The 13542-nt window shown below is 34.3% G+C and overlaps 1 protein-coding gene across 2 annotated transcripts in view; it reads right to left on the bottom strand.

Annotated features, from left to right (window-relative positions):
- The window catches only part of AP3B1 (adaptor related protein complex 3 subunit beta 1), a 155437-nt gene that overhangs the window by 45698 nt on the left and 96197 nt on the right, over positions 1-13542 (bottom strand). The window contains exons 21-22 of one of the 2 annotated variants that reach the window (XM_066340008.1): positions 8220-8292; positions 7298-7404 (exon numbers count right to left, since the gene is read on the bottom strand). The exons of the other annotated variant lie outside the window; for it this stretch is intronic. Of the exons in view, the coding sequence (XP_066196105.1) occupies positions 7298-7404; positions 8220-8292 (180 nt within the window). The remainder of the gene's footprint in view (positions 1-7297; positions 7405-8219; positions 8293-13542) is intronic. 2 annotated transcript variants of the gene reach the window in all.

The following is a 13542-nucleotide window of genomic DNA, read 5'->3' as shown; positions in this document are numbered from 1 at the left end:
CAACTGTTATTATAACAACAACAAAAAAAAAACTACGCTGCACAGAGTCTCCATGTTAAAGTACCACAATTAAGAACAGAGAAATGCAGTTCACTTATTGCAGAACCTTTCCAGGAAGTTGGTTTTTTCTAATTCTTATTGTAATTGCATTGTTCTAATCCTGTATTATAAAGGCAGCTGCTTGCCTATCATTTGTACTTTCCTCGTTAATCCTGACTCAGTGAATTAACCTTTAATTACAGCCGTTAAAATTGAAATGAGCCTCTTGTCTGGCTGGGGCTGCCCCCTTCCAGTGCATGAGACTGATGAAAATTTTTAGGGTCAATGAATATGTCCCATGTCATGTCTGATAGATGCTAAAGATGTGAGGAGGTAAATGTTACCTTAGAAAGATGTGGCTGAAATTTTTAAGAGCCACATTTATTGACAAAATAACAGAAAAATACAGCTTAGGTAAGCTGTCTCTTCTGTCTGTGTTAGAGAGCATAACACACATACAGACATACTCTGCTTTACACACTTAACCACAATACACATTTAAAGAATAACTTATGGAATCATCATGCATCACACATGCTTGTTTTTAAACACCTGGCACCAACCATGTTTATGGCAGCTCTATCTTAGGGAGCACAATATATGTATTTTTCATGTTGGAAAGAAAAAGAAGCATTATTTTAAACTCTGCCATAGACCTAAGCATATAATTATATTAAAATAAAAAGTTGGATTAGTTTTAAGGACAGTACTGAATTTTAATGGAAGGCAAAAAATGATCAAAGGTCTCCTCAGAGTAACTTATTTAACTGAGCTTCCGTTTTGCAATATCCCCACAATTTAATTTCTATTTTATAAGTAAGACTTTAATATTGCAATTGCACTATACTTTGCTATTTGGGCACTTTTATTTTTAAGTACAACATTTGAATACTGGCTTATTCTTTCTAACTCAAAGACAACAAAACAGCAAAATAGCAATATAGCACTGAATCAAGTTAAGCAATGACATGGTTATTCAGAATACAATTACATTAATATACAAGTTGCTAACGACTTTTACATTATATTATAATTATAAATAGTTATCTATATAATTATAAATATATAAAATATATAATTATAAATAATATCTCATTCATAGCGCATATATATATATATATATATATATATATATATATAAGCAAAAAGAAAGGACACATCCTGAAGAATATCTGACATTGACCACACAGTAATCAACTAAATAAATTATATTATACCTAGTAGAAGTATAACGTACCTCTCAGACTGAGTACACAATTATTTGATCCAGTGTCTCATATCAGAAACTTATTCCTGATTTAGAACAAACATCTTGTTTGACTTCCAAACAAAATTCTCTAACTTATTTGAAGAAAATAAGTTGGAGATTTTGAAGTGCAGATTTTGTTAAGAACAAATGCATTTAATAAACATAAGATGTGTATTTTTAAGGCTTAAACATTATCAAATATTAGAAATTAATTTATAAGTAAAGAATAAAGGTGAAATGACAAAAAAAATAATGTCAAGGCAGGTGTTTTTCTTCTTCCAAGCTAACATTTTTAGAAGTATGTGGAAGCAATTTCTGAAAGGACAGTATAATTTTCAAACATCTGATTCTACACATATTCTCTATAACCAATTTAAAAACATCCACCTATAGAGCAATTTTACATGAACAACAAAAAAAAAGGTATGTGGGAGTCTTTGTTTCATTTCTTCTTCTAGCTTGGCAATAGTTAATATCTGCTGATGAGCCGCTACATTCATTTGTAAAATTCTAAGTGCTTTCCCAAGGTGAGTAAGCATCATTATCCTCATTTTTCAAATGGAAAACTTAAAGATTAAGATACTCCCTCCAGATCACACAGCAAGTAGTAAGCCAAAAATAGAACTCATTTTCCATATGTAACACCCAGTTCTGTATCCACTGGACCACACTGCCTTCCCACAAGCATCAGTCACACCTAATCAGCCACATAGCTGAATTTTGGGTGGCACTAAGAAGAAGCTATTTTTTAACTCCTAAATTTACGACTAAGTCTTTTCACTTGCTTCACATGTACAAACATTTCCAAGCACCCGACTAATATACATTGTAGAATGTGGTTTCAATTATGCCTTATGCCAGTTACAAATCTTCTAAGGCACAAGAGAAACTGTTCCACATAGAAAAAACCCACCTTCATAAATTAGGCTGAAAACTGCAGAACTGCAAAAATATCTCTGCCTAATGTGCAGTTGTGGTCAACAACACAAATAAATTCATAGGCATTCACAGGAATAGGATAGACTGTCTTAAGGCACACTTTCTTCCTTCACCTCCCCACAACAAACTTCCCAATCTCAATCTGCATATAAAAAACATGGGCTTTAGAAGTATAATGAAAACACTGAATATACTGGAAAAACGTTGTGATGAAACAGCAAAGGGATAAGACTCCTTATAGGAAGCCAAAAAACAAGAGGGCAAATGGTAAGCTATAAAAATAATAAAATGATGTTATCTTAACACAAAACTACAAAAACTTACAATAGGAGAGATGTGGCTAATATTGAAAGCTTATTTAAAAGCATCTTCTTTTGCCTGAGTAAAAAAAAATTTGCAAGCATCCTTAAGAGGGTATGGATATACTTACAGAAATGTAAAACTAATTATTTGGAAAACAGTGGTAGTTCATCAAAATTTGCCTGAGAACACTGGGCAGAAGAACACCATTGCCCAAATCTGCTGCTATTGTAAGTGGTTGCACTGTATTTCCTTCATCACAATAACAATTTAATGTTTCTTCTGATGCAGCCATTCCTGAGGTGAGCACTCAAACCAGAGCTTGAATGACAAATGTATAGAGTTAAAGAATAATTGCTGCTAGCAAAGCTCTGAAAAAAAAATCATGAAGTTAAGTGCATGCCAATAACTATTTGGAAGAACTACTATTTATTTCTCTACTGTAGGATCTTGAAAATTCCTAAAACACCTCATGCTAATCCTTCTTGCAAACTGCATACCAGACTAGAGCTGTTATATAATCCATTATTGCAGCCTTTGTGTTCCCAATACTTCTGAGCAGAGATGCTTCAAACAAGAAAAGAGTCAGTCTTAAAACTTGTTATAAGCCTAAATGGACAAAGCCACTTAAATTAGAAGATACTATTTCCCTCTAAAGACTATGCAACAACAGTTGTTCCCTCAATAACTTAGAAATAAAACACCATTTAAGGTGTTCTCCTAGTCTGAAAATACCTTTAGTTAAATATTGAGGGAGTTCATGTTTACTATTTCTCATGGAATTCTCTAAGTCCATACTCAATTTAAAATTAAATGTATTTATCACCTGATTTGACAGGTCTGCAGCTTGATCTTGACTTCTGACAAAAGCTATCATTTCTTCTTCACACACCACCACTCCAAAAAAGCTCTAAAAGTGTAGATTGGTCAAAAGTTCTTTAGAAGATACAAAACAAGAAACAATAATTTACTCCTCCCTTCCTAAACAGTTTTTTTGGAAGGCCAAGTAGTAGGGAACAATAAAACATTCCACTGAAAGCAACAACTATCATGAAAAAACACTGAACATATTGAACAAAACCTTAGTAAGTAAGGCAGTATAACTTCGAAAATTATAACTTGATTCCATATGCAGAATAATTGATAGGTCTGAATAGCCAGAACAAATATTTTTATAAGCACTTCTTCACTAAATAAGAGTTATCCCCCCATTTGGTACATGCATTTTTTTGTGAGATTTTCCTAGTCACCCCTGACCTTTTTCCGAAGTTATTATATTTGGGGCAGGAAAACAATTTCTCCCCTCAAATACTACCCAACTCAAACCATACTGCCACACACATTTTTACTCATCCAACTTCTTCTGTCACCAGAGTCCATACAGAACTGACAGTTCTGCCTTGCACAAACACTGTTCTGAACCAGGTCTCTTGCTACCAAAGTAATATTTCCTTCTCACTAATTTTGTTCATAAAACCATGTGTCATTTTTACTAGTCAATTGTCCTATGCAGCATACTCAAGGGTCTCCACATTTAAGAGAGTAGTTGCTTGCACATTTTTACTATCTAAAGTCCTAATGAGAAAAGAACAGGTGGTTTAGCTTTCTTTTCTTATCAACTGTGTGACAGATCACTCCCCTCTTCAGCTTCTCTCTATTACCATAGCTCTCCTTTCTCTCCTCTCACCATTTCTGCTCAAAATATTAATTATTGTAACAGATTATAATCCTCCCTGTCCTTAGGTCAGTCATGAGTTTTTCTTTGAATTCCTCCTTTTTCACTTTATAACCCCTGCTTTTGAGGACAACATCCATTTCCAGTGTTTTCCAATAGCCGCTTCACACTGACAGCTTGCAGTTTTCTCTTGCCTCCTGTTTTTCATTCACACTGCATCTTCACATATTTTTCAAAACTGCAAATTATCCATCTGAAACTCAATCAACGCCAACTGCAGTTTCCTCAAGCACTTAGTTTTGCTGTCACTTGCCTGCACACCATGAGAATCCCCACAGAAGCCTCCAGTGACCTCAGTGACCTGGTTCACTTAAACCTGAAGATGAACCACATGTACCAAGGCAGAAGCACGCACACAGATTTCCTGCATTTTGCATTCAGCTGGAAGAAGGTCATCCATGAGTTACAAGAGAATTTTGTTTTTCCTGGAACAAACTGTAATATGCATGCATGCATTTATATGAGGGGGAAATGTACTGTATGTAAACATGATGATAAAAACAAATGAGCCACAGGACAAAGCATTAGATTGTGCAGTTTCTATTCAAGAATATTTTGGTTTTGTAGGTTTTGCCATAACTGTAAAACCATTCTTGTATTTATGCTTTCTATAACATTCAGCAGCTATGAATTTAGAAGTTAAAAGTTTTCTAAAAGCTATATCCAATTACAGTGCTGAATGATTTGAATAATAGACTGCTTGACATATTCCAAGATAAGTGGCTGCTACATTTCTTGAATATTAGGGTCATATACTGTACTTATCTATTTTTACTCCATGCTTTCCATTGCCTAGTAATAAATTAATTTCTCACTGTTAGTTTGGCATGTGCCCTACAGTTATATCCACTTTCTCTCACAATGAAGGAAGAAGTTTTCTAAAGTATTTTTAGAATTAGCCGTCACAGAATAAATTCAAAATACTATTTGAAGAGGCATATATTTGAATAGCTCGACACATTCCCACATAAAGTCTTAAAAGCCAGTTTTATATTTTTATTTTTAGAAAATTACCTGGTGGTGCTGAACAACATGGCATTATAGTTATCTAACGACTTGCACACATGTAAGACTTATAAAACCATATGGATATAATTTGAAAGAATGAGTTTTGACCTTAGTACTTAATTTCTGTTGCTACTTGGTGCAGAAAACTCAGCAAAGGACCTCATGTACATCTGCAACTATCAATGGCAATGAAAGCTGGGCTTAGACCTGAATACTGATCTGAAAGCTGAAAACTGAATACAGACAAAAACATGTAATCACTATCCAGGCAGGAACTATTAGTGCTTACATGATCTGGGTTCTTTCCAGAGCAGAAAGAATGAGGAAATGTTCCAGTTTCTTTGCTGGTTACCAGACCTCAGTAATACTAAGGACATATTTTGCAGAGTCATCATACAGGACAACCTCTACTCTTCAGCCTACACCTTCTAGCTCTGTGTATCTAATAGCTCTATTTCTTTGTAGTTGTCTTCAGAAGAATGGGGAGAAGCAGTTTACCAAATTAATGGCAATCATGAGGAAAGCAAGAATGAATGTGTGAGTGGAATACATGTTCATGTACTGTAGACAATGAAAGCACCTAAGCAATGGGCACCTAAGCCTCTGGCATTACAGATCACTATCTCTAATTTACCCTCCAAGATGATAATTTTGAAGTAAAGGAAAGACACCAAAATCATTCTTAAGCTAACCCAGAGCCAGCTGAAGATGTGACAGCTTGTGTTTTGAGCTGTGAAAGCCATAAAGGATGGCAAAGAGGTGACTGTGGCATGCAATCAAAGAGTAACACTGCAGCTGTGGTTTAACACAGACTTGCCGCCTAACACTGTATACTGCTCTACAAAATAATATGGAAGAGAATTTCTGGCATTCTCAGTTTGCATGAGACATCAGTGACTATACATCAGTTGTAGAAACTGCATGTCCATGGATTGTTACTGGCCTGCTTAAAATTTACATTACATGCTCATTTTCTTAGATAAGGCTAATATCCAACAAATTATCTGAAAGTCTCCCATTTCAACACCAGATCTTGAGGCCTGTAAACATGAAACTGAATCATAAGCAAAGGTCTTCTGTTTCTTGAGTCAAATCACTCATGTAGCTCCTTTAAATAACAAATATTTGAGGAGGCAAACCACTGTTTCCTGTGGCAGCACAAAGTAGGTTACCAGTGAATATTAAAGTTGCAGCATAAGTTCAACATACCAACCCCATCGGAAACAAGGCTAGGCTAAAAAAATTCTGTTTCTCTGGTATTTTGCCTGGTCACTTCCACCCATTTTCACAAGGATATGTACCCTATGTTATACCACTTCAATTTCTATTTAAATTGCAAATATAAATTGAACGCACACAAAATACTAAAAAAAACCCAAGTGAAAGAGAACAAACTACTATCCTTTCCCACAATAAAGAACATTCTCTACCTCCTTAAGTTTGCTAACCTTAATTACACCTATAGTTTTGAGATTCCCTAACAGAAAGTGCTACAAAATACTAACAGAACGTATCATGACATATACTAATACACCACTGATTGTAAATCTATACCCCTTTTATTTACACCCAGGGGCTATGTTTCATATATTTATGAAAAATTACTTCCAAGTAGCAAAATGTCATGATTGGAAGCATGTATGGTAAACAGACTGAGTATTAGCAAGTATGTGATGTTCCTGTATTTTTGAAAGTGTAGCAAATCAATTACTTGAAAGAACTCTGTATTTTGGATACTTTATTTCTGAATTAAAGCTTCCCTGAGGCAAAGAAAAAGACAATTTGAAAGAGAAGGTTACAAATCCTTGAAGACATCCTTCTCAGACCTGCAATATTCATACTTTTCTCCACATTTCAGAATGCAATTACAGATCAAAAAACGCTGCCAGACTTGCATGTAAATCATAATTTCATATAAGACTTTTATAAATGAAAGAGCTTTAAAAAAACACACCTTAATGATGGCCTCAAAACATGTGAAATGCTTAAATTGACATGCATCCTCCCACTTTTTATAGGCTACTCACATCAATGACTGATGAACTCGACAGACTTAATCCCTCTAGGTCTGCTGCTAAACTTGGGGACAGAACACCTGCTGTAGGAACTGCCACAGGAGTTGTTACAGGACAAACTGGAAGCAAAAGGGCAAGTTAAATTGAAAAACAATTTAAGATACTGGGAAAGACAATGATTTTTTTTCATTGCATGAGAAAGGCTTTACGTCCTCATCTAACTGTTATATTCTTGTATTTATGTTTCTGAATATTAAATTACTTCTTCAGACATAGAATGAGCAATGAAAATACAAATCAACTCATACATGTACAGACCACGTGATTTACTTTAAAAGTATTTTCTCCTCCTTTCCTATTTTTCCTCTCTTTTATCCTTCAGTTTGATACATACTATGTAGCACTTTTTCATTTACAGGCTATGTGCAAAGTACATGATAATATAAATTCTGACATTCTGCACCTATAGAAGTAAAATATAGGGTAGTTCAAGAAGGGCACTACAAATATAGCCAAAGACCAGTGCCAGCTGTATCTTACCCTTCCAAGAGTACTATTTGACACTGTTTTTCAGAAATGTTATTCTTAAGATAATACCACAATCGGCTCACAGAAAAGTAACACCTGAGAAAATAAGCCCACTTTAACATAAAACAAGGTTTGCAAAAACATGTCTTTTGCCAGACACATACAAATTCTCAAAGTAAATGTTTTATATGGTGGTAAGTTCAACATTTTGAAACAATTTTTCAATTATAAAACAAAATCTTGTAATAACTGTGCTTAAAAATAACTTGACAGTCTAAGCATTTATTTTGTCAGGAAACTGGCACAATAAATTAACAGAATCAATGTTTCAGACATTTAAATTCATTGAATTAACTGAACAGAATTTATGCTTTGGGAAAAATGAGGTTTTAATCAAGATACTTACAATCATCTAAATCTAAGAGAAACACATCTTGTTTTTTGGGAGTCTTTCTATCTTGTACCGGTTTTTCTTCTTTCTGTCAAAATAGACAAATATTTCATCTTTCACCATATCGGCAAAAAAAAGGGCATTTAGTACTTGCAAATGCAAGTGGATATATTTTAGTACTTTCATGAAGGAAAACACATCCATTTTCAGGGCTTGGCAACCCAGAGAATTCACCAACTTAGAAAGATTCATTTATTTAGTTAAACTCAACCAAAGTTCCACAACTGAATTTCTGTAGCCCCGGGTTTCATTTAATATTAACCATTGTTGCTACACAGAAAACATTTGACAGATGTTTGACAGATCAGATACTTCTGTTGAGACCATTAAAAAAAAAAAAAGTTGCTATCTCTTTAAGACAAAAGATTTGGGTACTTACATCTCTGTTTTCATATGAAAAACAGGATAAAATCTATTCAGTAAGAAATACAGTGTTATTCGCACTTATCTAGGAGCATGGAATTCTGCCCAATTATCTACTGGGATTTATTTAACAGAAAGTTGATTTTTGTCACCAGAATGTTTCAGTTTTAAGCCTTTATATGAGTTCTAATAAGAATTGGCTGTACTTTAGGTAAAGACTAAAGAATTAATAATCCTTGACAGAATATTTCAACAAGATTTGCTTCAATACCTAAATAAAAAGTTCTCCGCAAATCTTATAAGAGTAAGTGTTGGCCATATCTAGAGCATGTCTAGACAGTGGTGATTCAGGAAAGAATTCAGTGTGTTGCAGCTCAGTATAGGCTGCCAAGAGGTTTAGTGGAAAGCATTGATTTTTGGGTATAGTCACAACCTTTGTGTATCAAAGAGTTTTGACATCATGTTGATGTTGTTCCTACCCACTCTAAAGCATCTTTCATTCGTGTCAGCTGAAGAATTTCCTCTACCTTTATCCTCTCTGGCTCACATACCAAGGCTTTGCCATTTTTTTAGAAAATAAGTTAACTGCCTTTAGACCTTAAGACGTTGCTCATGACACAAATTATTGCAAGCAATTTAAATGTAGTCTTTCCAGGAGTAACACTTTCTAGTTTACCTGTTTCCTCTTAAACAGTACAAACCAAATGACAACACATACAATTATTTTACCACTTCTAATAAATTAGCAGGTAATAAATCAGTAAATCTCTCTATGCCCATCTAGGCCACCATTTCTTGAGCCTTTCAGACACTCAGGATACAAATTTCTAGAAAAGCTTGGAGTCAACTCAGCAGCTGGAACCACTTCCTTTAACGAGCACCATATAATAAAATGACACCTCTTTTCTCAAGGTGCATTCACATTCCTTTTCTTTCGTTCTCTCAGCTTCATAGTCAGTTGCAAACCATGATAATACTGAGTTTATTTTATTCAGTTTTGAGAGAAACTCCAAAGAACATGAAGGAAGTAGCCAACGCTCTTGCTATTTGAAGCCATTGATGTTAATGACTACCAGGTTTGACCTTGGCCTCAATGACATCACTTATGTTCTTCCTATAAATACCATGGCTCAAACAGACAGCCACTTCCACAATCCCTACAGATATGCTTCAGGTATTCTGGGAGAAGAATCATCTTGTGGACTGAAAAGAACAGGAGCAACTAATTTGAAAGTTATTTTAACATCACCATACTTTGATGGTCCTTATCACTATGGTATTTGAGTGTTCTACTGCTACCGATTTATCTGAAACCTAAAACCCCTTTGGACAAAGAAAACATTACAAAAGAGCTTTAAAATGGTGCTGAACTTATACCATTTCTTATATGTTTTGTCCAGAATTAGTGAGGGACTCTTGCAAATTATGATGGACTCTTCCAACTTTCTTGAATTCCATTCTGCTCATACCTACCAGACTTTTCTTTAGAGATGTGTTTATTAGCAATCACTAAACTTGTTTTGGCTACTTCTGTTTTAAATCTGTGAAGTAAGGACAAGTAGAACTACAAGTTCTCCTTGAATTACTCATGTCAGAGACACATTCTTGTGACAATCCTCATGAATTCCAAGTCACTTTATAGCATCATTTGGTGAATATTTAGCCCTGAATCTTGGGTTTAGCTGCTATTTCCAGCACTTTTACTATAAATAATGTATCACAACTTTTTTCCTAAACTATAAATTCTTCAGAAATCAAAACAGACTAAACTAGAATTCAGTTAAGCAAAATACAAATATATTAAAAAATATCCTCAACTTCTGAATTCTTTTGTTCTCTGCCTCACTTATCCATAAGACACAATTCTACCTCCAACTATGATTAAAGTTCAAAGCTACAGCTCTGTATTTGCTAAATATTTCCATAGATATGAGATGTCTCTGCCTCCTTTTATGATGCAGCCAATTAAAGGCTCTAAAAAGTGGCCCAAACCACACAAGAGCCATGCAAGGGTAAGAATTCAACATGCTTCAGTATAAGTTTCTAAAAAATTAGGAGTCGCTGCAAAAGAATCTGTTTACTGAAGACAACTAAGATGGGCACTGAAAATCACAAATAATACCAAAAGTATACTTCAGTTTGCTTTTTCTGTCACAAGTACAAAAAATACACTAAGCTTGATGTGTACTTTTATAAGGCAAAATCCATCCCTGCACTGATATTACTTTGAATCTACTATATTAAAAATTTCTAAAAATGGGGAAAATCCTTCAAGAGAATTTATTTCTTATATTTCAAAACAAAATAAAATAGTCCTAAAATAAGGCACAAGCGAAAAAAAATATTGAATTAATGTATGGCAAGGAAAACTTCCACTGCACACTTTATCAGAAGACTGTATTTTAAGTTTATCAGTTTACTATAAAGAACAAGCAAGCAAACAATTCCACCCAACAGAAAGTAAAAAATGCACAAACCTGACCCTACCATTTGGGAAACATAAAATCAAGAGCTAATTAAATCAAGATTAAAGCCAATGTTTAAGTGTGATCATGTCTTATTTACAACTTCAGCAGAGTGTTCAAGCTTAAGAAAATACTGGGCCACTCATATATGTGTTTGGGTGCTATATATACACAAAAACATGCGAATACTTTCCTGCTTATATGTATTTCTACATATGAGTATGTACATTAATTGTGTGCAATTCTCTAGAAAACACCAGAGAAATCTATTTATGTGAATTCTGCCTATTACAAACACGATTAATTTTTTAATTTGTTTTTTTCCAAGAAAAAAAAATTGATTTGCCACCTCTGATCAATAAATAGTCAATGACTGCAGGTATTTCAATTGAATAAAAAAAGCTTTGCATTTGAAATCAAGACAATAAAAAGGTTCTGATGTGTCTGACATTTCTTTGTAACACAATTTTTTCATCTTTTTTTTTCTTAAAACTAAGCCTACAATATAACCCAAACAGTTTTCTACCAAGAAAGCCCACTATGGGAAAAGCAGAATATTAAACAAAGAAGTTAAGGTATATTCCATCAAACATTTCTCCATTTGCAATTCATCTTGGTAATAGAGATAGAACCTGGTAAATGCATATAGGACTTGAAGCAGGAGATTTCTCTTGCTCAATGCATAATTCATGTGCTCCGCCTGCAAAGTGTGTAAAATGAGAATTTCACACCGCAGCATGAGCCATGGAGCTGCAGAGAAAAGGCAGATGAAATCATATTCTGCTGTGCGAATTTTATTTCTTATCCTCCCAATATTTATACAAAACCATCACTGACAATCCAAATGCATTGACAGATCACCCACTGTTTCCATTGTGTTAGCACTTGAAAGGAGATCAGGCAGAAAGATAGACAATTTGTTTTTGTATATTTTTTAAATAGTGGATCAGGTTTTTAACAGCTGAGTGACTGTATTATACTTGTAGAAGGAGGTCAACAGTAGCTGATTTTAAAATCCCACTGTAGAGACACCTACTTATACATGCATCATCCTCATATCTGCATTTTAGCTCTACAGTATTTATGCTTACAGTATAATATGTATCTGAACACCTCACACTATCCATATCTCAAAATGATATAAAAGACTGCAGTAGAAGAGACTGACTTTTCTATTCACTGCAGCTCAATTACAGTGAACACAACAGCTTTTTCAAAATGATTTTTCAGGAGAGAAAAATACTAAACGATTAATAACATATTCAGGAAAATAATCCGAATTTTTTGTAGGGTATTTTAATGCCAGTAAGTGCATGGATGTAGGTAGAAATTAAGCTCCAGTGTGAATGCAATAAAACCTTTTTTATTAAGACAATTTTGCAGAACATGGCAATGGCACCCAACACAATATATATTGAACGGTAAACACCACTCAGAACATCAGCGATGTAACACAGTTCATAACGTGTGGCAAAATGAGAAACCATAAAAATAGAGCTCACTACCCACAACTTCTTTTATTAGTATGTATTTCAGAAAATCTTTCTCAGTTTTACTGAAAAGGAAATCCTAATGAATAATCTCCCCATACAGACCGCCCAAATTAAGAACACACTACAGCGGAATAACATAAGCAATGTATTTTCTGATGACAAACTATCAGAATAAAGCACACATTTCTGAGAGCCTGGCAGAAACCATCTGTTTCCTGGGTGGTCTGAAAAATAAGTCAGGAAGGAAGCAGAAAAATAAATGTGTGGTTCTTTTTAAATGTACCTTGACACATAAGGGGACTATACATAAGACTAAGTATAACCTTCTCTAAAGTTTGTTAAAAATTGTTTTTTCTTTCCATCTTGGAAGGTGTTATCTAGGTTACCATCAGTTACCTTCATCTATCATTACAGGGCTCAAAACGTGTTTCTCTCAAAAAACTCTATTAAGCTGTTTAGCATAACAATCACCTTTAATAAAAAATACCTACAATTCTCTTCCCCCACCCACTTATCTAATTACATGTCTAGAAATAAGAAGATACTAGAAAACACCTGAATGCAGGCATTTAACATGGTTTAAGTGGAAACTAACTTCAAGGTTCCAGGGATTAATATCATAAACTGAAATACTCCTCCTTGTTCAGTACATTAAATTAACTACCCCCTGCCCGTTGACATATTACCACTGCTGTTTACAGTTCATCAGTCCCAGTTTGCTGCCCTTATATTAAATGTGTGAATTTCTACATGAAAAAAGAATTTAAGGAACATCTAGTTTCTGCACAGTGAGCTCTATGCTGTGTGTTCTTTCCAATAATCTCCTTGCTACTTTTCTTGCTGCCATGCATATAAGCCCATTGCTATTTGTTATAATGTCTTTTGTGATGTTTAAAAGCTTTGCAATTTTCCCCCTCTATCCTTTGACTCTAATCTTATCAACTCTTCTGTCAATTA

This window comes from Sylvia atricapilla, chromosome Z (assembly GCF_009819655.1).
Source record: "Sylvia atricapilla isolate bSylAtr1 chromosome Z, bSylAtr1.pri, whole genome shotgun sequence".
Taxonomy (NCBI): domain Eukaryota; kingdom Metazoa; phylum Chordata; class Aves; order Passeriformes; family Sylviidae; genus Sylvia; species Sylvia atricapilla.
Note: the sequence above shows the minus strand (reverse complement) of the source record. Positions and strands in the feature narration are given on the sequence as shown.